Source organism: Botrytis sinoallii (assembly GCF_014898435.1).
Source record: "Botrytis sinoallii strain Bc 23 chromosome Unknown BSIN_003, whole genome shotgun sequence".
NCBI lineage: Eukaryota > Fungi > Ascomycota > Leotiomycetes > Helotiales > Sclerotiniaceae > Botrytis > Botrytis sinoallii.
Window position 1 is genome coordinate 1,950,263 of NW_024066030.1, and position 26,736 is coordinate 1,976,998.

Consider the following 26,736-nt stretch of genomic DNA (forward strand, 5'->3'; position numbering starts at 1 on the left):
AACATAACATACCACACATCTCACATCCCCCCCCCCTTAAAAAACTAAAAACCTAACCCACACATCACTGCCGAACCTCCACCCATTCCCATTCCCCATTCCTCCACTCTCCCACCTCTCTTCCACTTACACACAAACTCCCATCTCACTCCACCCACACCTTCTCAAACCCCACACCTTCTCAAACACCAACCCTTCGATACCTATCCAATCCAATCCATATATATATATAAATAGAAAGAAAAACAACAACACACACAAATCCTTTCAACTCACAAGACAACTAAACTAATCCTGAGCGCTTGTAAAAAAAAAAAAAAAAGTAAAAAAAAAAAAAAAAAGATCACACAACCATAAAAACAAAATATATGAACATAATCATACATACCTAGGTACCTACTTACCCATAAGCATTCACTCACTAATTTCAACCACGAATATCCCCATTCACAATCATACATCTCATAACTCATCCCCTCATATTATATTACAAACTCCCTCCCCCATCTCACCCATCTCACCCAGACCTCCAAATTTCATGAGGTGAGTGGACCAGGCCTTTCACCACGAGTTGAGAAATAATAATTTTACATTGAATTGTGTTTTCGTTCTGCCTTTCTTTTTACTCAAGATCAAATCATGGAGTCAACACATCCATTCAACCTGAACATTCTCCATGTTTCTTTGCTGATTATGTTCCAACCACTTTGCCCGTCAATTCATTCATGATATCAGAATCATCACCTTTTCATTCCATTCAACTCATCAGAACCTCTCAATGCTCGAAAATTAACGCATACCAGCTCCTCCGAGTCCGCTCATACCCGCTAATCTACTCGCCAATTCTGGATATTTCTCCTGGACTTCCAATTGTGTCCTCGTAGCTTCAGCATAACTCAAAGCATTGACAATTTCTCCTTCTGTTCTGGATAATTCTGCTGCTCGCTCAAAGTACTGAAGTGCTTCAGTCACCTTGCCTTGTTGAAGAAGAAGTTGGGCCATGGTTGCAACAGCGATATCACACTCAGGGTCGACTATTCACAATTACATTAGTATAGAAAACAAATGGTTACGGGGACAATTAACGTACTGATCAGAGCCTTTTCGCAAAGCTTCTCAGCCTCACTGAAATCTTGCTTCCATTGGAAAAGAGCAAGAGCTTTGTTGATGAGTGGAAGAACACTCATGCCTAATGGTTTAGTTTGCTTCTCCAACTCGACGGCCTTTTCGAATTGTGAAATAGCTTCATCATACTTCTGTTGATCTAACAAAAGCTCTCCGTAGTAGTTGTATGCATCAGGTACATCTTCGAATGCCTTGATTGTGCGTCGGAATGTTCCCATAGATGATGCGGTTGAGCCCATCTTGTATTGTGTAACACCGAGTTGAATGTGCGAGAAGATGAAGTCCCGGTCAAGATCAATAGACTTTTGGTAGTCCTTTGCGGCTTGTGAAAGTTCTCCGAGGATGAAGTTGAGTTGAGCACGGTGGTAGTAGATATCAGGGTCATCGTCATGTTGTTCCATAGCTTTATCGAAATCTGCAGCAGCGGCGTCCTTGTCACCTGATTTTTGGATTAGTAGCTAATCATAAATTAATGGATTGTAAATACTAACCAAGTTCCAAATGCATGCTTGCACGCTTGATGTAACTTTGTGTGTAGTCGGGCGACAATTCGATACTCTTGCTCAAATCACTTAAAGCATCAATTTGTACGCCACGAAGATATCTGAATGTTCCACGCATGTTGTAAGCAAAAGCTTCATGTTCACCGAGATCGCCCAAATCTAAGGCCTTCTCAAATGCAGCTGAAGCATCTTCATATCCTTCATTAGTCTTCTTTGCCATAGCTCGAAGTCCAAGTTGTAATTGACCCTTTCCTGTTTCCTCTGGTATCTCAACGCTATCTTCTAATCCTGCAGGCGCAGGTTTTGATCGGAAACTTTGGAGGTAGTTGGTGACGAATGTTGGGCTTGGAAGCTTCTTATCCTTGGCCTCGAGAATGACCTTTGCCTTCGACTCGGCTACCTTTTTGAGCAGTCTCTCGACAGATTGTGCGCTTTGCTCGTTACGGAAACCATCGATAATACAGCTGGCTGTAAAGTCGAGTAAAGCCTCACTGTATTTCTCGGTATGTTCATAAGCATTTGCTCTACGGTTCAAGGCCTTTACATATCCGCTATCGAGATTGATCGCAGCAGTAGTATCCTCAATAACCTTCTCGAATTCGCCGAGAGCGTTGTAGCATGCAGCGCGGTTCGAATAGAAGATAGGATCTGGCTTGCAAAGGATGGCTTTCCCATAAAGATCGATGGCTCGAGGATAGTCTTTGGCTCCATATGCGGTGTTACCAGCTGCCTTCAACTTGGCGGCATAATCTTTACGTTGTTGATCCGATAGACTTCCCACAGTGTTTTCGTCAACCTCAGGAAGTTCATCGATAGTCTCGACTGGTGTTTTAGGTTTGGTATCAGGTGGCGTGGTTCCCCTTTCTAAATCGGCTTCCTTCTTTTCTTCCTTCTTCCTTCGCCTCTTTTCCTTTGACTTCTTTGGCACGCTTTGGGTGGATGTGGAGTCCTTCTAATGTATGTATTAACATCTGCAATGATGATGCATCTACCAAAACCAGTGGTAAGATACAACTTACTGAGTCTAATAAATAGTATGCAACTCCAGCGCCTGAAACTACTACTGCCACACCAGCGATTGTATATACAACTGCCTTGTTCTCAGAAGCCCATGTGGTTATGCGATCCCAGACTGATGATTGTGGTGTTGAAGCCGCAAAATTTGGCATGGGTTTGCCCGGAGGCATTGTGCTTGGTACAGACATTTAAAAGCAATAAAATGGACAATTAAAGAAGATGCAGTAGGGTAATGGGGGGGATTATGAGTGGTATAGCTGATAGGTGGTGGTTACAATCTTGATGTTCAAATTGAAGGTGGATTCAACAACCAGCTCAAAAAATCTTGGTGATACCAGTTTAATCATCAAGTAAAGCTACGGCATTGGCCATTCTTAGCGCATGCCGGCTAAAGCGGCGCTCTTTCGTCATTGTGGACTCTCACCACTCGTCGCTTGGGAAATCCATATAATCCCCGCCGCCTTTGGCGAGGGGTAGATTTACTATTGGCATAGATGTACTCGTACGCATAAGTCAGTTCATTTTACATCACCAAAATATAAATTTGCACCAATTATAGCCATTGGCACTTGGAAACTTTTATACCTCTATATTTATATTTTACACGTTGGCTCGCATCTACTATGAGTTTCCAGAACGTGTTAAGGAAGGAAATGTCCATTTTACAATTTTTTTGCAAGATATTGTAACCATAGTAGGTCTACCAAAAATAAGTCATAGGTTTCTAGATATCATAGTCCAGAGTACGTATATGACATACCCTTCATAGAATCTAGCCATCTATTTCCAGACCAGAGAAACAAACCTAAAAATCAATCATACATTTTCAAATCCGGAAACCTCCTCAGTCGTTCAGCATTGCTAAGTCCCACTCTCCACACAGACCTATCCTTCTCGTCTCGAATAGCCGTATATCTTAACCTCAAATGACTAAGAAAATCACATATCTGTTCGCCCTCCGCAACATTCCCATGATCTCCCAAAAAATTCATCGCCGGCCGCAGTATACTCGCTGTAGAAAAAATACTCTCATCTTTAACCACCACTCTATTTGCCACAAACGCCGTTGTGATAAAACAGACCGCTTGCACAGAAACGAGACCAATCAAAAGTCCCAAGAGAAGTGCGTGTTGAGTAATTTTGAGCTGAGTTCCTATAACCGGCCGATCTCCAATCGCATATATTGAGGGATTGTTGGAATTCGCTGCAGCAGCTATGGCACCAATAGCAAAATACGATATTTGATATCCAAAATCCTCTGCAGATCCATTTCGCGGATAGCCGTAAGTAGACTCAGAAACGTATATTCGATACTGAGTATCATTTAGTTCGGGGTTAGCCGCATAGCCTTGTAGAGCTATTGCAGCTGATGACATATGACGGAGTGGTAGAGACACTTCTTGATTTGCGTTTTGGGCGTTGATAACAGGACCAACTGTAATATTACATTTATAATACCAAGGTTCGTTCGCGGAAGCCTCGAGTGCTTCAACAATGCTGCAACCTTCGCCGCATGTTGTAAATGGTTCTGTGAAGAATGTTGTCTGATCTGGTCCAGCAGCGATTGGTAATTTAACCTTGAAAGCCTCTGACTTTCCATTCTTACTGATGTTCAAATTTGTAAAATTGCCATTTCCTCCTTCCAACACGGGATAACTCTCACAGCTCGATGTAGACTCGATGGTACGATCCGAATACGCAGAAGTTAAGCCATCAGAAGAAGTATCCATGAACACAAAGACCCAACTTCGTTTATCAATCCCGAACAAATCAGCTGTCAACCCAGATTTATAGATTGTTGCTGGCTCGGGAATTGGTTGCGTAGTAGACCACAAATTTAAAGCCATCATACCAAAACTAATAATTAACATTGCTTATGAATACAACCTCATGAAATAACTCACCTATTCGCTGTATATTGTTGTGCGCCCAAATTGTTTACTGAAGCTCTACCATTTGGAAGCTTTACGGGAAAGAATTGTGTCATATTAGGATAAGAAACATTCCCACGAGACATGTGAGCCATTTTCTCAGCAGTATCAACTGAATATGTAAGCCCAACAGATGCTATGGCCACTTGAGCACCCTATTCCTATTAGTCTGTGTATCAAGCATAGTTGGCACGATGAACTTACGATATTAAGAAGAATCCAAAGTAAACACGACATGATCATAGTGCCCAAATCCCAATCCCAAGTGAAATGTCTAATCTTGTACCAAACTTTGCGTCCAAGGAGGCTAGAGACAGTGGTAAGGCTGTCAGCGTGTAGAATTGTATCGATCTTGTGGTTTATTCAACAGGGGAAATTGAATGAGTGCTGTCATGAAACTCACGTCTCTTAGACTTCTTTCTTTTCTACTTAAAATCCACCATCTGAGATCAATCGCCATGGCCTCGAATCCAAAAGTAAGACTCATTCCAATCATTAAAACCAGATAGAGCGAGACGGCGTTGAAAAATTGTTTCTCTCATTCAGTCATATCTTGATCCTTTGAAACGACTCGAATTGTTACATAAAGAAGAGATATCAGGACAAATGTAATAAGCCATCGAATAAAGCCTCTCCGAAAGAGTCTCCAGAATTGCTTCGATGATTTGAATCTCAACTTCAAGGTTGCGAGAGAATTATCGGTTATAACAGAAGGCGAATCGGTAGAAGAAGAATCTGAACATAAAGATCAGCTCCTACCTAAAATACACAGGAGAATGTGATATTACTTACCCATTGCTTTTGCTTTGCACCCGGAGCTAGCCAATACTTAGCAGGTTATGTTCTCCAGAGCGCAGTCTAAATGTTCTAGCTGATTAAAATATACAAAGTAACTCTAGGTATCTCACTTTATTTGGCAATTTGGAGTACAGACCAAATGACTGGGGTCGAAATTGGGAGAGGTGTGCGAAGATTTACAGGAGCCACGATCCATAAGGCAAGCTGGGAGGTATTTGGTAACAGCAGTCTATATCCGGTTTGGAAAACATTCTGCTATCATCATGCTATGTAATGGATTTAGTACAAATGAGCTGCAACCGTCGATTACAATCTCGACGGATGCATAAAATCGCTGACTAACGGCGAACACATTCCAAGGATTCAGGAATGCGGAGCTGTAGCAAAGATCTCTTCTAGAAGCAATATAAGAGATACCATATAGTACTCACTATAAAAGTACTATATTGCCAACGCAATACGACAGAGCACGTTCCAACACCTGAAGAAAAAGACCTATTACGTCACTGAAAACCTCCCAAACATCGTCTGACCTGTCAGCAATGAGGTGCATCATTTTCCTATAGCTATTCATCATGTCGTCTATTTTTGACTCCTGAGCCTCCTATCATCTCATTAGAGATACTTCTCAAGATGGATTCTACATAAAAATTTGCATGATATGTGAAAACACTTGTTTTCCAACGTTACCCACCCATCGACATTGCCGTTGCCATTGCCATTAAAGAAAAATAAAAGCCATCCAAATAATCAATATTGATCCCAAGACACTAGTCATCATACTAATCAAAATCTCAATCCAGAACAACAATTTTATGCTGCGAGGTCTATTTCATCCATAGCCTACCCTACCTAATAAATCATCAAACTAGTAAGGTTAACCTCACACTTCAAGAAAACCACAACCGAAGAACTCCCACCGATATCACCCAGCACGTGACTTCCATCAATATCATATCCATATCCACCAATCCCTCAAACCGCAATTTCCCATTCCCATTCTTTAAGAAAATCGCAGGTAATCATTTCCAAAGAAAAACATCAAATCTACATAGTATGTCAATTTTCCTTACGTCACTAAGAGATTTAGAGAGATTTAGGCTTCGAATCAAGATGAGAAGAAGTCGAATGCGCAGAAGATTTCATCCTGTGTCTGGAATTACTGTATGCGGCTCTACGAGTTGTAGCATAGCTGCTACCCGGCTAGGTAGTCTAAGAAAGATATCTATTTTTTGATAGGAAAGCTATTGAAGATTTTACGATACGATTATATATCAAGTGAATGTATAGCAGATATATAAACATATGAAGAAGTTTCTTCTACGAATTTGAAATTTCGCTTTGCGAAGCGGATTATGACTCAGAGACACACACATATATAAGATCAAGATCACTACCGTCCTCAACATTACAATCGTCTTATTTCACAATTTTCTATTTCGAATTCACAAATTCTAAAACATAAGATTGAAAGAATCTAACAAACAACCCCTCAGATCCTTCTTCCACCCTCCACCAACCAACCAGCATGTCTCCCTTCCCAGACCCCGACCCAAACCCAAACCCAACCTTCCAACTCTTCACCTCGCTCCGCTACGATCCCCTTCTCCTGCAATCCCCCCAAAACATCGAATCCTGGCCTCTCCCCACCCCCACCCCCTCCCCCTTCTACATGCTCCCCTACCACCGCGACCGCCTCCTGCAAGCCGCAACCCACTTCTCCTTCCCCCCCGCCATCCTCGCCATCTCCGGTACTTCCGGATTTCAAAACCTCCTCTCCGCCCTCTCCACCTCCATCGACATACAATCCCCAACCCCGCTTCGCGTACGCATCGTCCTCGATCACAAAGGAACCCTAACTATCGAAAGCAACCCCGTCCCCCCAGTCCCACTATCCAATCTCTTCCCCACCCGTCTCCCACCACCCTCCTCCATCTCCCCTCCCCCCACTCCCTACATCTCCCCTCTCACAGGCGGCGCCCTCACTCTAGGCCCCAACACCACCCTCCCCAGCGACCCCACCACATTCTCCCGCCCATGGACCATCATCCCCGATCCCACCCCCACAACCCCCACCCCCTACACCAGCTTCAAAACCACCTCGCGGTCCCAATACGACACCGCGCGCTCACGCGCCCACATCCCAACCTTCACATCCCCCCAAGAAGTCCTCCTCATATCTTCCAAAGCCGGAGAAATCATGGAAGGTTCCCTCACCACGCCGTTCTTCTACCGCGGTGGGAAATGGGTTACGCCATCTGAGAGCAGCGGGGGTCAAATTGGAACGACGAGACGATGGGCATTGGAAAAAGGGTTCGTTTTCTTTTCTTTTATTCTCTCCTCTCTAACACACTCATCTTACAAAATAATCACAACCCCATCAAAAACTAACCCCCCAAAACAGGATCTGTGAAGAAGCACCATCACCCTGGACTCCCTAACCGAAGGAGAAGAATGTTGGATCAGCAATGGAGTGCGAGGTTTTACATGGGGGAAGATCCAGCTTTCGCCTTAGACCACCATCCATACATAGGCCACCATACAACATATCATAATAGATAGATATCACACTCTGTATACCTAAAAGAAATTAGAACTCCCAATCCAACATATATTCAAGATCAATGCGTCAATATAATGAAAACCAGGCACATAGTCTTGGTAGGAATGCCCAAGCTCTACGAAAAAGCGACACAATCAATGTACTAGACTTGCTAGGATTATTTAAAGTGTAAATTAAATGTGAGGAAAGTAACAATGAAAATGCATCAAACATCGAATTTAATCTATTCATTCTCTTCCACCCTACGTACTATAATCATTTTATGATCTCACAGCATAACCAGATACAGGAGACATAAAACAGAAAGAAAATCGCTAAGAGAGTGACACGGTGCAACAAAAAGAATGATAATACCCGCTATAGCTATGGGACATTCCCCGTAATTTATTAGACCAGACCCTTTTATTTTTCCAGTAGTCAGGTTAAGTCTTTAGAGACAGAGAAAGAGATAAAATCTGCTGCGCCAAGAAAATGTTTCATGCTTGCTTTCGGGAACCTTGCATCGTACGCTTAAAATCCAGCCCAATCAATCTTTTCTTCTTTATTCAAGTTTGAAGCTGAACCCCTCACTCCCCCAAAAATCACACTTTATAAGAACCAAATCTTCTACGATCGCATAGCATCCAAACCACCTTGTAAATCTTGTTCAAGATCATTTGGTCCTTGTCCATAAGCTTCTTGTGGTCTTGGATCTTCAGCACGCCAGCTTGCTTGCTCTTGTGGTATTGGTACTTGAGGACCGTTGCTTTGACCTTGTTGACCAGGTTGAACACGGACATGTTGTCTAAATCTGTGAACTTCTTCCAAGATCAACTTTCTAATCTCGCCTACATCTTCCACAACCTCAAAATCGAAGTTAAATGTTGTTGGACATCCAGGCTCATCAGAGGCATCATGCCAAATGTGAAGGTATGGGTGTTCGAGGGCAGTTTCGACATCGATACGGGAGGATGGGTCGAATGCTAACATATGATCAAGAAGGTCAAGAGCATCGGGGTTGGCGTTGGGGAATAAAGTTGGGAAGGGTCGCTTCGCCATAAATGGGAGATTTCGAACGTATTCCTGTGCTCGTGGCGATCCAATTCTTGAGAGAGTTTCTTCATTTGGTGTACCAAGGATATGTAAAATTTGGTTGAGTTGATCAACATAATCTCTACCTTTGAAGAAAGGGCGACCACCTAGCAATTCTGCGAGGATACATCCTACCGACCATACATCGACTAATTTATGTTAGCGCCTAATCTTCTTCTCCAACCGATGGTTGCATAACTTACTAGCTTTTGTATAGCTCTGGAAGCTCAACATAATTTCAGGGGCACGATACCATCTTGTAGCAACGTATTCGGTCATGTATCCAGCATTCTCTTCGGGGTCGACAGAGAAACCTCTAGCAAGACCAAAATCACAAATCTTCAACTCGCAGTCGGCATTGACCAGCAAATTACCGGGCTTCAAATCACGATGAAGAACATTCGCAGAATGAATATATTTTAGACCACAAAGGATTTGGTAGATGAAAGATTGGAAATGTGCATCAGTGAGGGGTTGACCGGATCGTACGATAGCAGCGAGATCACACTCCATAAGCTCTGCGAAAAAGATGTTAGCATGGAACAACGAGTTGCAGAATAGAAAACCCCATCTTACCTTCATAGAGATAGGTTTCATTGAAATTATCTGGTCGAGGAATATCCATATCATAGAGGCAAGTAATCTATGCCATGTTAGAACTACCCCACCACTATCATTGTGAGGATAGGAGTCGCATACGTTACGATGACCTCTGAAATGTTGTAACAACTTTATCTCACGCAGCGCACGCTTTGCCAAAATCTTCTTGCTGAAGACATTTGTAACTTTCTTAATTGCGACCCCTTCTTGTGTTTGAGAATTCGTAGCAGCACTGGCATAGAGGACAATGTTAGTGAAAGGTTCATGATACGGACATGCGCATATACAGGTAGGGACGGAAAGAAAGTAACATCGTACCAAACAATACCATAAGCTCCTTGACCAAGCTCCTTGGTGACTGTGTATCTCTCATCGACGATAAAGTCTTGGTTGAAGACCTTGAAGACCTTTCTTCCTTGGAGGTCTGCCATGGTTTCTAATTCGGATATGTAGACGCGTAACTTTTTGATGGTATTGATGAGATATGACCAAATTGGTTGAGGCGGAAGAAATAAGACTCTTTGCTTTTTGAAAACGAATGTGTAACAATCAATTATAAGTCAGAGAATGAATATAAGTAGGAGGATTGGTAAAGTGTTTGTTTGCTTCTTGCTTTCGTATAATATGATCTCCCTAACCGCCGACAAGGAAGTGAGGTTGGCTTTTGGATTTCTCAAGTTTATGATGGGTCTTGCGTGAAGAGGCACAGCACGGAAAATTTGGGGTCCAAGGTGGGGAGGTGAGAGGATGTGAGAGGATGTGAGAGGATGTGAGAGGATGGGAGTGGATGGGAGTGGGTGGCAGTGGACGAGGGAGTTTTATTACCTTTCCAACAAGGAAGGAAGGAATGAATGGATGGATGGATGGATGGATGAATGAATGATTGAATGATTGAATGATTGAATGATTGAATGAATACTGATATGATGTTTTAAGATGATAACAATGATGGGACGAATGGAATTAATTTATATTTTCCAACTTTTGTTCTTGTTGTAATCTTCCAGGACTATTAAATACTAAGGAGGGAATGAATTTCTCTACCCTTTGTATGAGATCAAACTAATCCATGGATATACTCTTCTCATCTACTCCGTACCTGGTAAGAAAGGTCAGAAAGGACATAAGTTATCTTTGTTTCTTTCTTCACCTCCTCCGTAACTTCCCTCCAAAGGGTTCAAACTTCAATCAAAGGGTCAATAATGGATCTTTCCCTCCCAACAACAGACAAAGAGGGGAACGCCAAACGCCAAACTAGCTGACTATCAATTAGCTACCAAAACGGGAGGTGGGGGAAGCTTAGGTAATATTCAAGCCTTGAGCTCGTTTATCTAACCAATGATATTACTTGATTTAATCAGTTACAGAGAATGGATAAGGCTGAATGTTTCATATCTTTTCCTTTCTTCTGATTTGACTATTTCCCGTGGTAATTGCTTGCTCATCTACTCTATCCATCCGAATCTCACTCTCCTCCAACACAACCATCTTCCATCCTCAACTAACATCAATATGAATCAAGTCAGAATATAGGAGATTTCACAATACTGGAATATATCATATACAATATATATACAATACTGGAATTTATCATACACAATATATATATATACAATACATCATATACAACACTTTTCTTTCCTCTCTCCTCTATCATCCAAGACTTCATTAAATATGAAGAAAGATAACAAGCCACAACATATACATCTTCCACCCTCTCTTGGACCCGGTCATTTGCTTGGTCGTTTCTCTTCTACAGCGCTTCAAGGAAACTAATTTCTGAGCGCATATCAGCCGAGCGGGAAAGTCTCTTTTTTGTTACAAAATTTGACGCCTGATTGAACCAGTTTCATGACCAATTTCGTTTCACCTCCCCTGAGATCATCTGTTGTTCATACGGAATCATACCATTGCCTTTTTTGCTTTTTTCTCTTTGCATATACGACCAAGTACCGAGAAGAATATACCCCACTCCACTGGGCTATGTCTCACATGCGCCGATCGCGTTGAGAGTGCATCTCACTAGGTAGGTAGGTAAACACTTTGAATATTTCTTCATTCTTCATTCTAACTTCTAAATTCATTCTAATATTACAATTTGCGTGGGAAGTCCTTCGCCCATGCTTTAAGCATAAAACACACGCGTTTCTATCATAATATCACGAGAACATGTGATAAAACTTCACAATGATCATCATTCTCCAATGTGTCTTTCCTTACCCTTAACATACCCTCACCATAGATTCGGTCATCATCCAATCATTGACCAATCTACCCTCTCTCTCCGCCATATCCAATTTGTCGAGCTTATTTCGCATTGCTTCCTTGAAATCCATGACTTTCTCGAATTTCTTTGTTGCTTTGTATTTGTTGACTGTCTTGAGAATTTTCTCCTCTTCATCTGTGTACCCAAGTGGCATGGTAGAGGCAGTAATTGTAGAAGAGTTAGACCAAGTGGTCAGACTAGCGGAAGAAGAATGAGTAGAGGGAGCTGAGATTGTACTGGCCGTTTCGAAAGTCAAATTCCAACTTCGTAAGTCGTCGTCGAAAGGCCTAAGAAAGTCATCCAACGGATATCCTTGACCAATTACAGACTTGGGGCTGAGGAGGGTAAGGTCAGGGACGCTACCGTATCTCCCTGAAAATATTGATCAGTACACTCAACATTATTTGGACCCTATCGGGGTTGTACGTACAATCATTCTTGAGATACCAGTCTGCTTGCAAGGTGCTCTGATCCTCCTGCGCTCGTATGAAATCTTCTTTCTCCTTCAAGATCTTATTCTGCTTTATGAGTTGCTTTTTTTGACCAACTTGTAATTTCAATCTGGCCACGCCTTCTTGGTCAACAAGTTCGAACACTGGACCCCGACCTTGCAGTTGGTCTCGCAGACAACCACATATCTCTTTGATTCTTTCATTCTCCCAATCTGTAGTCATACCATTAGCACATGCAATTTGCATCACAAAGTTCAGTTTGCAAATACTCACTAACAGCAGCTACCCATCTCCCACCACCCTTCATTATTTCTTTCTTCTCCATTTCTTTACACCACCAAGCGAACCAATGATATTGTTGTTCCTCTGTCAGATTCTCCAATCTGCAGTTCTTATGGCACGAATCCTGGTAAGTATCCGGTGACATGCTAAGGATAATCTCGGTAATAATGATGTATGGTACTGGAGGGGTGATGCGGTGACGGAGAAGAAGAACGAGGAGGGTGATATCGCGTCTAAGAGTGGTTATTGTTAATCGATGCCCACAAGCTCAGAGTAAACCGTACAAATATCCATCTTACTCTAACAGCATGAAAACTAGAAAAGCTTGGGAACATCAAAAACAAAAAGAAAGAATGTGCTCTCACTTATCGGCCTTGACAGAAGTCTTGCTGTTCATACCCTTACCCTCAGGCTTTGTACATGCAACCCATGACTTGGGCGCCATCCTTGTGTTGATATTTTTACCCATACTTGTTGATGTTTTTCCAGCTCTGTACCATGTGTAGGATGCAAAGAGCAAGTAAACTCTACCTCCAGCAAATATATCAGCACGGCCTTTGCGAGTTGTGAGTCGTCGAGTAAGTAAATTATGAACACGAAAAAGCCAGCTGTGAGTCATCTAGGAAGCTATGCCACTCAGTGCATAGATAAATAGATGTGTGTATTCCTACGGCGTAAGAATAAGTGCTTTGAAATAGTAGTAATGGTGACTCGGCTTTAATATGTATGTGTGTGTGTGTGTGTGTATGTATGTATGTATAATATAAAGTTCCAGTCACATTCCTTTTGTACTAGTTGTTTGAGTTGTTTAAATCGTTATTCGAATCGTTCTTGAGATCCCATTCACAGTCAAGTCGGGAGTAAAACCAATAACAAAACAAATAAGAAGTGGAAAATAAGTATTAAGTATTAAGTATCAAATATCAAATCCTTAAGAATCGAACTTTGAAATTTTGAAATGAGAGAGAGAGAGAGAGAGAGAGAGGGTGAAGCTAATGTATAAAAATATCAAAATATTAAAGTATTAAGATATCTCGTGAATAGATCGTACGGATGGGTGTTTGTATGTAGTAATACTGTGATACTAATACTGTAATTCTGTCAGTGCGAGTGCGAGTGCGAGTGTGTACTTGATTTGATGATTCAGAAATATGTATGAATGATAGTTGGAATTTAGGTAAGGTTAGGTTAGGTAAGGTGGTTTTGAGTGGGGGAGTGAGTGGGGGAGTGAGTGGGGGAGTGAGTGAGTGAGTGAGTAAGTGAGTAATAATTCTAGGGAGAGGTGGTATGAATGGATAATGCGGGTGGGGGGGGGGGGGGGGGGGGGGTTGGGATTTATGTATGGATTAATGATTTGGGGAGGAGAGGAAATGATTTGAAGGGGAGAGAAGAGAAAATCGATTCACAGATCTGAATATGGATATAGTGTTAATATGGGGGGGGGGGGTGTGTGACTTTATTCGCGAGACTGCGAGACGGATAGATGTGTGATGTGTGATGTGTGATGTATGATGTATGGATACTGGGTAGGTAGATTGGTAGATACATTGATGTGCGGGAATGTGAGGAGGGTGTGAGGAGGTTGTGAGGGTGGAAGGGTGTGAGGGTGTGAGGGTGGAAGGGTGGAAGGGTGGAAGGGTGTATGGATAGATGGATGGGCGGATAGATGGATAGATGATAGATGGATAGATGGAGAGATGGATGGATGGGTGGATGGGTGGTTTGTGAATCATTATCTTCAAGCTCAGCAGATGGATGGATGGATGGATTGTGATTCATATTCTTTCTTTCTTTCTTTTCGTCTTGTTTTGTTTTATGGTATGGTATGGTATGGTATGGTATGGTATGGTATGGTATGGTATGGTATGGTATGGTCTGGTATATTATACTGTATTGTATTGTATTGTATTGTATCTTTGAGATTGAGGTGAGAGTTATAACAGGGTGAGAAGAAGAGGAAGAAGAAGGATAGAGATAGGGATATTGGTTGAGTATTAGCTGTGTATTTATTGGGAGAGTATTGGGGGAATAGAGTAGAGTAGAGTAGAGTAGAGTAGAGTAGAGTAGAGTAGAGTAGAGTAGAGTAGAGTAGAGTAGAGTAGAGTAGAGTAGAGTAGAGTAGAGTAGAGTAGAGTAGAGTAGAGTAGAGTAGAGTAGAGTAGAGTAGAGTAGAGTAGAGTAGAGTAGAGTAGAGTAGAGTAGAGTAAAATGAAATAAAGTAAATAGGATTGAGAGTAATGATTATAAGAAAAGATATAATAATTGCTATTTCTATTATTATTTCTATTTCTAACAGAAGAATAATAATAATAAGTATAACCACAAGTTACAATACAACCATAACAAGGAAAGATATACCCACAACCACGATCTTAATTCCAGCTCTGATTATAAACAACTTCGATAATAATAATAATAATAATAATAATAATAATAATAATAATAATAATAATAATAATAATAATAATAATAATAATAAAATAATAATAATAATAATAATAATAATAATAATAAATAATAATAATAATAATATATAAGAATAATAATAATAATAATAATAATAATAATAATAATAATAATAATAATAATAATATAATAATAATAACAACAATAAATATTATCAGGAAAGATATACAAATATAAAATAAGAAACCTACCTATCTAGTAGATACCCCCTCCCCCCAAAACCACATCCGAGATACCTACCTACCCGGGACGTTGATAAATTTCTATTTTTAGCTTTTGGATTTTCGGCATGAGAAAGACGAAGGGAAAAGGAAGTGAATGTGAAGTATGGGGTATGGGGTATGGGGTATGTGGTATGTGTAGATCACGGGTATATGGACGTAGGTATTTGTAGAAATGGGTGATAGGTGGATAGATATAGGATGGGTAGATAGGATGAAGATTAGATCAGAGTACCTATGGATGACTAGAACCCTAGGTATTTCCTTAGTCTACACCTAAAGTAGGTATCTTTGCATATTTGTTCGCACGTCGTAAACTTTTTGGTCTATATTCTTCTTCTTTCAAGTCGAGTCCCCATTGCATTGCTCGTATTCAAAATAAAATCAACGTCAAAGCAAACATAGAGAACAAAAGATAGAAGATAGAAATCAGATAGCTAGATTTGGGTATTGAATTGTGTAGCTCGCATCATGTGTATCATTCGTATCTCATCATATTTTCATCGAAATCCTTCCACTAACCCCCCTCAAGGACATTCAGCACTCTCCGGCCACTTCTATTCCTATGATTTAGGCCCCACCAGCAGCCTTAGCAGCCTTCTTTTTCTCCTCAATTGCCTTCATTTTGGCCAATTTCTTCTCTTGATTCTTCGTCAATTTTCCTGCACCCTCCCCACTTCCCTCAACACCTTCTCCGCTTGCAGATTCCTCTCCAGCAGCGGGAGAAACTTTCTTGGCATTTGGATTTCCACCCCAAACCAACTCTTTTCTAGCGAAAAAGTCCGCCACAACCTCATCTGTAATCTTTGCTCTTCTCTCCTGGAATGACTTGACATATTTTTGTAATTCCTGGATACATCTTGCTTTTAATTCTCCTGTAAGCATTTCTCCAGATCTATATGCTTTCTTGATACTTTCTAATTCCTCGTCGTCTTCTAAGAAAAATGTCAAATATTGATATGAAACATCTTTTTCTGTATCGCCTCCTTTTTCTCGTTGTTCTTGCTCGCTAACTTGTCCACCACTGAATGCATATCTATTGATTTTATTCTTAATCTTGTTGGGTTCATCGTACATAAAGATTGCAGAGGTATCGACTGAAGCGCTCATTTTGGAACCGGGGCCTTGAAGAGCGTCGAGGAAACGAGCGTGAATAAGTGCGGGTTTGGCATAATGGAGACGAGCGGCTACATCGCGGGTCATGCGGAAATAAGGATCTTGATCAATGGCGCAAGGAATCAGGGAGGGAATTTGAGTAGTTTTGGATTCATCAGTGCCGAAGATGTGTGGGAAGGAGTTAGCGAAGGATGTTGCACCTTGGACAGCTCCGAAATGGATTTTGCCTATGCAGGAACTGGAATTGTCAATAAAGTCCAGGTATTTGGGGTCATAATCTTTTACCTATCATTAAAGCCAAAGACAGCTCGTGCAACGTTCAATGTAACGTGCTTGGAGATTCGGGTAACGTTCTTGTAAAACGCTCCCCCCATGTAATCATAATCGCTAAAGATGAATGTCTTCTTGGGGTCGAATCCAACAGCAATGATATCTTTCGCGTTACTATTGGTATAACTTTGAACTTCCTCAATTGTACGTTTCTCGGAGAAGATATATTTCTCATCATCTGTAAGCATGATGATCAATGGAACATCGAATACATCTTGCAACCATCTGTGAATGAGTCATCAGTATGATTCGAAAAAATTACATATTCTGTAATATGCTCCTAATGTTCGGAGAATGTGCGAAGTTGAACTCTCTTGAAAATTCAAACTTACTTTGTAAATTCAAAAGGAACAGTATGTCCAATATGCATACTATCACTACTTGGTCCTCGTCCCGTATACATGAAGAATGGTTCCCCCTTCTCATGGCGATCCAGCATAAGATGCAAATCACGATGACTGAAGACAATTCCTCTTCTCATAAATCTATGAGGTTTATGACCAGTTACCTCCTCAAATCTCTTTAAATCCGCCTCCTCAATTTTCTTGGTTCCAAACTCATCGATCAAAGTCAAATAATTGATAGCCTTTGCGATTCCATCTGCGCCAATTTCTCCAGCGACATTGTATGGATCGACGGTTTGTTTACTGGTAGGAGCATCGGATGCCAAACTGGCAGCGAGAGTAGGTTCCGCGTCTGTCATGGTGGTGAATGAGGATTGAGGAAGAGTGTTTTGGAATTGAAGGAGGGGTTATTTGTTCTTTATTATTGATGGAGGGGAAATTATTGCCATACAATCATCCAATTTGTAAGCGGTGAAGGATTTGTCTCAAAGATCACGTGCTGAAAGATCTCCAATTAGGATTGCTTTGTTCCAGCTGACTGTCGTTGAGCTTTGAACCATCGAAGCTCTGCGGGGTTTGCTAGTGTCTTTTTTGGATATGATGAGTATGGTTGTAAACCTTCAGATGTTCCATTTCAATCCTATTTCATTCCCATTTCATTGCTGTTTACCTCTTTAAATGTTGTGATCCATCAAAATTCATTCCACCACAATTGACAACAAATAATTCGTCCATCTTCATCTCAATCCCCATCACACTAAACCAAAAAAAAATCGAAAATCCGGGGAAAGGAATCAGGCGAGCAAATCCCTTCCAGAAGCTTTCCAATCCAATTCATCAAGATCAACAATCATACCACCAGCATTCGATTCCTCATTCGACTTTCATTTCTCACTTCATTCTTTTCCCTACCTCTTACCTTCACTTCCCGAGACCTCTTGTACCATCACTGCAACTACATGTATATCACGAACAATTAAACAATTACGCAATTGAACAACTAATCAATCCTCATTCAAATCCATAATCATGGTCAAATTCTTCGAATCATCTTACTCTTACGATTACTCTTTCCCTGCTGTTACATTCGCCTACTTTCTGCGTTACCCAAATCCACATAGCACACATGTGCTCTCCACCGATGTGATATCGCGCACCGTGTGTCCCGAAACAGGTCGTCTGCGTACCTTGCGCATCCATCGCAAATCCACTCGTCTACCATCCGCAGTCCTCAAGCTCCTGCCCAAAAGCGTACTTGGCAATGTGAGAAGCGATAGAAGCGAATCATATATTCTAGAAACTTCGGAAGTGGACATTAAAGAAGGATGGATGAAGACAGAGAGTAGAAACCTGGATTGGACGGGTATTTTGAGTGTAGTGGAAAGACAAGATTTTCACAGAGCAGCAGATAAGGAAGTGCGCGAGGAAGAATTTATGCAAGGCTCGGGAATGACGGGTGTGAAGACGCAGGTTATGTTTCGCAGTCGACTTGGTGATCGGTTGAGGGCGATGAGGAAGGGAGAAGAAGGCGAGGAAGAGAAGAAGGGATGGTTGGCGAATTGGAGTACCAAGGGAGTGCAAAGAAGTATCGAGGCCATTGCTAGTAGGAAGACAGAAAATCAATTGGGGAAGAGTAAGGAGGGAATGATGGTTGTGTTGGAGAGGATGCGAAATGGTGGGTTAGTGGGGGTATTGGATGGGATGAGGCGGGATAGGGAATTAATGTTTGCGGGCATGGAGCGAAAATTTTGAATGATGGAATATGAAATGTAAGGTTACATATGAAAATAGCATAAGGATGGAGGATGAACATATACTGGATGAGGCGAGAGGACAGCAGTGGGAAAAGAGATGAGACAACGCTCTTTCACGATCGTGATCACTCTACACTTTCATTAGGCGGCGGGCCTTTGTATCAAAGCACACAAGTAAACATACGGGAGCGAGGAGTTTTGGGGGACGATGACCAGGCGTTTTTGAGATAGTCCACTCTCATTGATTTTATCACATTGTACGAAAATATATCAAAATCTGAATAGTTTTGCTGCCTTTTACTTTATGCATGAACCTACTTTGCTGTGTCAGTCTTGTTCATTATCAGTCCAGTGAACGGGGATTTTTTCAAGCAATAACATATTGTCGACTTGAAGTGTGAGATGAGGGAAATCTATCAATACGGTATATCAAAGCATCTCAGCAATTTTGGGAACAATATCCTTCTTCCCCTTCGCCACGGGCCAACATCGCCTCTCGAAATCGAAATTCCAGTTTAGCTCAACGACACTTTTGGATGTTTCAAACTATAAACCTTTTTCGTGCTCTCTCCTCTCAGCCTTGATTTGGTTGTAAAATCGGAATGATTCGTCTTGAATTATGGTTTATTTTGTCCACTGTGTGTACCGGCGAGCTCCGTCTATATGCACAATCCCCGGTGAGCCCTTCCACACAATAATTTCGAGTCACTAAGATCATTTTTATCCTGAAATTAAGAATCAATTCATATTTTCATTTCATCATACACATTATAATCATGCATCATCTCTCTATCTATTCCTCTCCACTTCCACACACCCATTACCCATCACATCTAAAATTGCATACCCCCAACATACTGTCTCTTGATTGGCGGTCCGGTACCATTTCCAAGAGGAGCCGTACTCTGCACGACATCCTCCTGTGTGGTAAATGGCGCTGTGCTAGACAGACTATCGATTCTTCCCAACAGATACTCGAGCGTTCTATACGACGCACTAGGAGCATACTGAGGAACCATATGACCGCTCAAATCGATATACACAAATGTGAGGTTTCGCTCTGTGTGTGTTGTACCCAAGACTCCGGAAGCAGCAAGAGTGGAATCGGAGAGCTCGGTGTGGTATGGGACGTAGAAGGGATCAGAGGGTTTGCTTGTGAAACCTTGAGCTCCGCCCCAGGTCATGTTTTGAATCATGAGGAGAGTGCCGTTGGCGATGAGGACCATGTCTAAAGCGCCGTGGCCGATAACGGTACGTTTGGAACGTTCGATGACGGAGGGGAGGACGGAGAGACCGGAGGGGAGAGAATTGTCTGTTCCGTTTACGAAGACGTCAATGCTAGAGCATGATTCCCATTCGATGGCGGGAGCGTTAATAGCTTTTTGAACATCGGTGCGGTTGAAATAGACGGAGGCGCCGGCAGGTAGATAGGGGTTAGAGCCGGGAAATCCGAGAACGTCCCAGAGTTGAGGGCAAGTGGTGGCTACTTGGTAAATGTCCCAACAAGGGTTGACGCTGAAGACTTCATTGTAGATCAAATCAAAGACGTCGCACTCGTCAGTGGTAGAAATTCCATCGTGGCCTGTGCCAGGGAGAGCGGATGGGAATGGCCCGGGTGGTGGGTAAGTAAGGTATTTGGCGAGGTAATCGGTGTAGCCGCAAGAATCAGACACGTTGTGAATTTGTTCAACGAAGGAATCATTGAAGGGGAAGAGACCACCCCAATAATCAACGAATTGAACTGCGGGGATCTGTTCTTGAACGGCATCGTAAGAAGTAGAAGGGTCGTAGATCATGGTTGCTTCGAGGTTGTAATACTATTGATCGTCAGATTCAATTCATATTCAATTGATGATATGGGGGTACTCACAGTAGAAGTATCATTCTTGTTAAACATAGCATCGGCAATGTATGGAACATAGTATCCCGCATACGATTCACCAGTGATGAAGATCTTTCTCCCTTGCAAATCGAAAGTGTCGACGAAATTCTCCCAAAATCCGAGAAACTGGGCAGCGGCTTCTTCTTCGCTGGTAGCAGTAGGTATACCTTGGGAGAAACCAGTACCAACAGGTTGTTCGACCCAAACAACATTGGTAAGGTTTACCCAGGTCCAAGGGTTCTGAACAGGAGCGTAGGTACCGTATTGCCAGATCCAAGCTCCGTTTTCTTGAATTAATCCTTCGAGGGATGAACATCCGGGCTGGGATACCAATTAGTCAGATGTTGTGGATATGTATATACAATTGGTGAAGTCACTTACACCTCCGTTAAGCCAAATGAGAATTTCATCGGAAGCCAATTCATTTGTCGATGGGTAGAACCAAAAGTATAATTCTCTTGTCTCATTTGCGGCTTTTGAAATTGGCAACAAACCAGCATATGATTCTCCAGCATCGAAAGGTACATCTGGGATAGCGGAACCATTCACACTGAATTCTGTCGAAGTTGTTAGTGGTTTTCCTACAATGTTGCATTCGAAATACTTACTAGCAGTGGAATTAGTCAAGTATGGAAAACTAGCATCCCTTTTTTCATGTTTCTGCTCTCCTCTTGGAGCCGTATCCCTAGCTTTGTGGGTTTGCTTGTCCTTCTTTCCAACATGCCTCAAACTTCTTCCAGAATGAAGAGTGGCGTCGGCGATTCCACCTGCAATAGCAAGAGTCGAAACTACGGTTGAGAAACGCATCTTGGCTGATCCGTCAAGTAACAAAACTCGGATCGTGTGAAAATATTGCGGATGTAGAAGGAAATCTTCGATACGAGGGATCTGGGAGAGCTTTAAGTATTTTTAAAGCTGCTATCCGAAAAGTAATGAGAGCTTAGAGCTATCGGAGCTGTCATCTCATGTAAATTTCCATGATTATGACGATGTGGAAGGACTACCCTAGTCCTGATTCATGGTTCTTGAACTAAGACATTGAGGATTCACCATCCTTTCACCGTAGTTGCCGTACCTTACACACGATGTAACCCAATCTCAACCTATGATATTGAAGATATGACATGAATTGACATGGTGTTGAAAGGTACGAGGGGAATGGATTGGACGCTAGTATATCTTTCCCCGTTTTTGATAAACTGGAGATATCAAAAAGTCAAGATAGGCTCGCTTACCGGCTTTAGTTCTCTTAATCGCCTCGGCCCTCTGCGCACCTGCCTGTTAGAGTTTAGTGAATAGCATAGACCCGATGATATCAGTAATGAATATTTCGTTGATCATGTAAATGAATCAAGATGAATAAGAAAAGGCGAGAAGGCGTAGTAGATAGGAAGTTGCGGCACCCGGGCCTCAAGCCTGCCTCCCTGCCTCCCTGCCTCCCTGCCTCCACCATTCTCTTTGATATTTTCATGAATTGAAGAATTATCAATCATCCCAAGAGTCGAAATGCAGCGACAAGCATAGAACATTCCTCGCCCTGTGCATATTGTCAGGTACGATAAGCTCAAACCAAAGTTCAAACCCAATCTATCTCTCGAGCAAAAGTGGAGTTTACCAGTCTGTAAGCATTGATAGACCTTCTATCTTCAGGCGAGGCCGCGAATATCACGAACGATAATAGAAAAATTACGAGGTTATATCAAAATTTTGACATGAGAATATTGAGTGAAGTTTCATCATATCAATCGTATTGAAATAGTTGGAAGGCGTACCTCACTAACAGATTGCCAAGTGCGGATAGTTGCATGAATCTGTACGATTTGCTTGGCAGAAATATGCTTTGGGGACTGAAGTTGTTGTCTTGTTCTATTTTGTTCCATCGGCTTGTATTTGATTATGAACTCTTTGATTCATCTGAAGATTATTGGAACTCTCCTCTCTACCAAGTATTCTCCTCAAGCTTCCAAGCTCTCTCGTCCGTTGTTTTATTTTCACACCTCGAGTATGATTCACCTACTCCATAGTATGGAGTAAGACAATGAGCTCGCATATTCTTTCAAGTTCACACCACAAGAAATAAGTACACGGGACAAACGCAATATTATAACAGGCTAGGTCTCTGGGAGTTGGACTGGCAGATAATTCGATACCTATCATTCGTTTTGATATCTTAGTTGGGGAAATATAAAATTCGTATGAATGAGAAGTGTAAACATTTGCCAACGGCTCGACAACCTATGTCCAATTTGCTATATCTTCTCCTGGTCAGTTCTCAGTAAGCCTTTCAAGCTTGAGCTTTCATGCTGCGGAATTCTTTATATTGTCGCCATCATCTTCTCGAACCGAACAATTCTTTCCAAATCTTTGCATTGTTTATTTGCTCGATTGAGTTCCAGCAAGACAACAATGTTCCAAGCCATGAGTTATTTTACCAGGAAGTTTGTTACGCAATGGTCAGAATTTCTGTCTAATGAAACCATAATCTTTTTTTCCGGAGATTCAATCACGCCCAGTGGCTGTCAATAAGTTTCGTCTGATTAGGTTGCTATGATGTAAATGGCAGTGACAACGATAGTGCTATGAGTGGCAGTGAAGAGCTGTAAGCGATAGCAATAATGAAGACAAGAGATGAGAGTCTGAACCCCTCTTGATATTTCTCCGAAAAGGTCTATTTTTCTGCCCGGCAGTCAACTTCTACGAATATTGGCTCAGTAGTGGCTATCGCATAACCACTTCCTTAGTTTTACGTTTTAGATTAAATCCACCTCTGTAAGTGACAGTGTTTGCCGGGGTAGTTTCTTTTCGATATCAAGACTGAAGAGATATTTTTCGAGGGTTGGCCCATAATACCACAGTACTTGTAGGAGGAAGTTGACCTAAAGGGGTGAATGGAATTAGATTCTTTGATCGCTAAGCCTCAAAGTTAACATGCTTCTAGGATTTCAAATGACCTGGATTCACTGTGCTTGCTAAATTTAATTCTTCTTCTTCCAATTCACTGCCATTGGAACGCCCAGTCCTCAGAGTGTATGGTCGAGTTGATCGGATCATGAAATGGAGATTCGACGTTGAAACAAAGGTGAACCAAACGCCTTTGAATGCCTTTACTATCTTATCGAGATTCTGACTTTGCTAGTAAATGCTAAGTTAAGACTTTTCGAATTGTTGAAATTCTGGGGCATGGTTTCATACTGGGTGGGTAGTGAGGGATCTAGGGCAACAGCGAAAATTGGTGTGATTGATGTACTTGGATAGGTATCATAAGACGAGTCAATGAGTATCATGATGATATGAAATGCAACTTCATCTTTGACTTCGACCGCATTTGCTAGAGATATGAATAATGGGCATTCCTTAACTGGCATCATAATTTTTACATCAGAGACGGTGTTGAGGTAGCCAACTCTGTCAAAGCAATTGCAAGTCTCGGTGAGGTGAAGGGCAATAAGCCTTGATGTTCATAGCTACATTTGCCATGGCTACCCACTGATTGCGTTCAACATTTATACTGTGAGCGGCCTATTCTCGAGATTCTATAACTGATTCTTTCTGCAAAATGAGTGTTATATCATAGACACGAGGGGAGTTGTGGTTTGCTCACGGTCAATCATTAAAGTATGGTGGGATCTAATGGCCGTTTTATCTAGAAGGGCGTGGCCTTGGTGCTTTACATCTTTATCCACATGTCTCAACCAATGGGCTCCGGGTATCGAAACTAAATTTTTGTATTATGATGTTGATAAATTTGACTCGCCTCAAATATGCTCGCATGTTCTACTCATATTGAGGTATAGCTACTAATATGGACGATAAGAAATGAAAGAAAAGACTTTCTCCCGATTACCTAGACGAATGAACCCCAAGAAACATAGAGAACCTTCAGACATGATCTACACTTCTATATGCTCGCGCCTTCTGACCAGGGCCTTCAACTTGGGATGAGGCATGTCCAAAACATGATAAGAAAGCTTTGGCGGCGCGTTATTTTCGAATAATTTGAAATCATAGTTGTCAAGTAAGTGTATGGCTATCATCTTCATGTTCATCGACACGTAGTATCTGGCCGGACTACTCGTAAAGTTAGCCTGAAATTCATTCAAGTGGATCATCTTCATGATGGCTACGTACCATCCTGTTTTGGGATTTCCCCAGAAGGGAAACTCTCGGCTCATATCCCAGAATCGGTTTTTGGATCGAATACCGCTACTGTCTTCATTTACGAACCGGAAACCGTTGAACTCTTGGGGGACGGCATAAACATCCGAGAGTCTCATCAATGGCTCATGTGGAACACAGATCCAGTTGTCTTTTGGTACATGCGTTCCATCTAAGAATGTGAATTCTGACATGACCTTGCGTGGCAAGGCAACTTGGTTCTGTTAGATCTTTATTTCAATTCGCATGTCGAGTCAGAATCACATACCATGAGTCAAAGGATTAAGTCGAGCCACTTCTCTGAGAAAACTGTCAAGATATGGGGTGCCGCTTTGAAGGTCTCGGAATTGGATCTCCTTGGTGGCCCGAATCTCAGCCCTTAGCTTTTCCGTGTATTCCGGATGAAGACACAAATTGTAAAGAAGGAATGCAGCATACTGTTTCTGCCGTCAGCGGGACTGGGTACAGATCTGAAGTAAGATGTCGAATCTATACGCACCATAGGCTGCTGGTGCGCTCCACCTAGTGTCATAGAGAGCATTTGTCGTGCGATGTAATCAACAGGTGCGTCGCCAGAATAGTCCATGATCCATTGTAAGCAGTCCTTCTGGTGGGAAGTCAGTTATAACGCGGTCAATATTAGGCATGTCACAGCAGACTAACGTGCTTCTCTTTTTCCGTGAGACTTTCAGATCGTCTTTTTATGATCTCGGAAGCAACAAGGGATTCGAACTTTGCTCTAGCGCCGCTGTAGTTCATGACCACCCACGATACAGGTCTTTAAAATAATAGGCACATAATTAGTCTTGAGGAACAAGTGGCAGGATTCTTTCTTACCGATAAAAGATGCGGGGAATGTGACGAAGTATCCCAAGAAGAATGGTAGCATCAGTTATAAATCTCATGCATGACTCATAAAACCCGGTACTGCTTGCTGTGAGTGAGTGTTAGTATTTGTAGCACTTGAGAGCACCAAGGCTTACCAAGTTCATCACCGAAGATAAGGACATTGTTCATCCTGCCTGCAATTCGATTTGCCACATAATAAAGCGTAACCTTTTCCCAGCCTAATAAGAATCAATTAGATGTATCCAGATTGCGTCAATCAAACTCACCGTCAGTTATTTTGTCTCCCTTCATTTCGTTTAGAAAGGCATTCTGAACAGTCTGTTGCATTTCAGGGAAGGCATAAGGGAGATGGGAGGTAATCTTGTGCTTCAAATGGTTAGATGCGATGTGCGTCTTTGATTCCCCTCGTTCAGCTGAGAGGGTGTATTCCGGTTCGAAAAGCTTTTGACGTGTCAGTTCAGAAATTTTCTTGTTTGAAAGGAAGTACTCACATCAACTCCAAGTACTTGAGAAGAGATACGGCTGTTCTTTCGAGTAGCTTCTGCAACTAACTCGTGGATCTGTTCTGGAGACGATACAACAAGAAGGTATTTGTCTTGTTGTGGGACTGCGAATGGTTTTCCGTGCGCCTAGAAATATAAATAGGCTATGCCTTCAAACTTCAGCAGAGTTTGAACGAGACATCTACTTACACGAGCATACCCTTTGGCTATAAGCCCTCCTGTGTTGAATAGACTTTCCCAACTGGTCATAATATTCTGCAAGAGAGTGGAAGCACCCACTACTTCTACATTTCGCTGTCGGTGCGTAAGTTGATCGTCTAAAGGTAAAATACAAGGGAGGATAAAGTAAGAGTTTCTTACCGGTGTCATGAAATAGTATGAATAAGTTACTCTATAAAATTCCCAGCACAGATAAAGCAGGATAATATACAAGAAGTAATGTTGACGACCTTGATCGTAGACAAAAGGGAGAAGATTTCGAAGGCTATACCTTCCAATAAACATGCTG

General features: G+C 41.9%; 9 protein-coding genes across 9 annotated transcripts; 2 read left to right on the forward strand and 7 right to left on the reverse strand.

Moving 5' to 3' along the window:
- Positions 1 to 253: 253 nt before the first annotated feature.
- On the reverse strand, positions 254 to 2,928 carry EAF02_002275 (uncharacterized protein). The gene is made up of 4 exons (XM_038898323.1): positions 2,648 to 2,928; positions 1,617 to 2,580; positions 1,091 to 1,564; positions 254 to 1,034 (listed from the first exon to the last, which is right to left on the reverse strand). Exons 1-4 carry the CDS (start codon positions 2,831 to 2,833, stop codon positions 790 to 792), a joined length of 1,869 nt encoding a protein of 622 aa, XP_038762015.1. The 5' UTR covers positions 2,834 to 2,928; the 3' UTR covers positions 254 to 789.
- A 529-nt stretch (positions 2,929 to 3,457) lies between these two features.
- EAF02_002276 (uncharacterized protein) lies at positions 3,458 to 5,072 on the reverse strand (the record flags this gene model as incomplete). The annotated part of the gene is made up of 4 exons (XM_038898324.1): positions 3,458 to 4,502; positions 4,550 to 4,731; positions 4,781 to 4,927; positions 4,980 to 5,072. 4 exons carry the CDS (start codon positions 5,070 to 5,072, stop codon positions 3,458 to 3,460), a joined length of 1,467 nt encoding a protein of 488 aa, XP_038762016.1.
- Positions 5,073 to 6,902: 1,830 nt separating this feature from the next.
- Positions 6,903 to 7,815, forward strand: EAF02_002277 (uncharacterized protein; the record flags this gene model as incomplete). The annotated part of the gene is made up of 2 exons (XM_038898325.1): positions 6,903 to 7,687; positions 7,779 to 7,815. 2 exons carry the CDS (start codon positions 6,903 to 6,905, stop codon positions 7,813 to 7,815), a joined length of 822 nt encoding a protein of 273 aa, XP_038762017.1.
- A 728-nt stretch (positions 7,816 to 8,543) lies between these two features.
- EAF02_002278 (uncharacterized protein) lies at positions 8,544 to 10,039 on the reverse strand (the record flags this gene model as incomplete). The annotated part of the gene is made up of 5 exons (XM_038898326.1): positions 8,544 to 9,157; positions 9,212 to 9,526; positions 9,585 to 9,651; positions 9,708 to 9,840; positions 9,927 to 10,039. The coding sequence occupies 5 exons, from the start codon at positions 10,037 to 10,039 to the stop codon at positions 8,544 to 8,546; spliced, it is 1,242 nt and encodes a 413-aa protein (XP_038762018.1).
- A 1,791-nt stretch (positions 10,040 to 11,830) lies between these two features.
- Positions 11,831 to 13,077, reverse strand: EAF02_002279 (uncharacterized protein; the record flags this gene model as incomplete). Its single annotated transcript, XM_038898327.1, has 4 exons — positions 11,831 to 12,246; positions 12,305 to 12,538; positions 12,600 to 12,841; positions 12,974 to 13,077. 4 exons carry the CDS (start codon positions 13,075 to 13,077, stop codon positions 11,831 to 11,833), a joined length of 996 nt encoding a protein of 331 aa, XP_038762019.1.
- A 2,788-nt stretch (positions 13,078 to 15,865) lies between these two features.
- On the reverse strand, positions 15,866 to 17,444 carry EAF02_002280 (uncharacterized protein; the record flags this gene model as incomplete). Its single annotated transcript, XM_038898328.1, has 3 exons — positions 15,866 to 16,649; positions 16,697 to 16,966; positions 17,074 to 17,444. The coding sequence occupies 3 exons, from the start codon at positions 17,442 to 17,444 to the stop codon at positions 15,866 to 15,868; spliced, it is 1,425 nt and encodes a 474-aa protein (XP_038762020.1).
- Positions 17,445 to 18,114: 670 nt separating this feature from the next.
- EAF02_002281 (uncharacterized protein) lies at positions 18,115 to 18,837 on the forward strand (the record flags this gene model as incomplete). Its single annotated transcript, XM_038898329.1, has 1 exon — positions 18,115 to 18,837. One exon carries the CDS (start codon positions 18,115 to 18,117, stop codon positions 18,835 to 18,837), a length of 723 nt encoding a protein of 240 aa, XP_038762021.1.
- A 724-nt stretch (positions 18,838 to 19,561) lies between these two features.
- EAF02_002282 (uncharacterized protein) lies at positions 19,562 to 21,765 on the reverse strand. The gene is made up of 4 exons (XM_038898330.1): positions 21,330 to 21,765; positions 21,103 to 21,278; positions 20,710 to 21,042; positions 19,562 to 20,656 (listed from the first exon to the last, which is right to left on the reverse strand). Exons 1-4 carry the CDS (start codon positions 21,526 to 21,528, stop codon positions 19,673 to 19,675), a joined length of 1,692 nt encoding a protein of 563 aa, XP_038762022.1. The 5' UTR covers positions 21,529 to 21,765; the 3' UTR covers positions 19,562 to 19,672.
- Positions 21,766 to 24,611: 2,846 nt separating this feature from the next.
- Positions 24,612 to 26,597, reverse strand: EAF02_002283 (uncharacterized protein; the record flags this gene model as incomplete). The annotated part of the gene is made up of 11 exons (XM_038898331.1): positions 24,612 to 24,789; positions 24,850 to 25,090; positions 25,145 to 25,313; positions 25,376 to 25,483; positions 25,540 to 25,654; positions 25,714 to 25,810; positions 25,860 to 25,943; positions 25,992 to 26,166; positions 26,217 to 26,354; positions 26,418 to 26,522; positions 26,589 to 26,597. The coding sequence occupies 11 exons, from the start codon at positions 26,595 to 26,597 to the stop codon at positions 24,612 to 24,614; spliced, it is 1,419 nt and encodes a 472-aa protein (XP_038762023.1).
- Between the last annotated feature and the right edge of the window lie 139 nt (positions 26,598 to 26,736).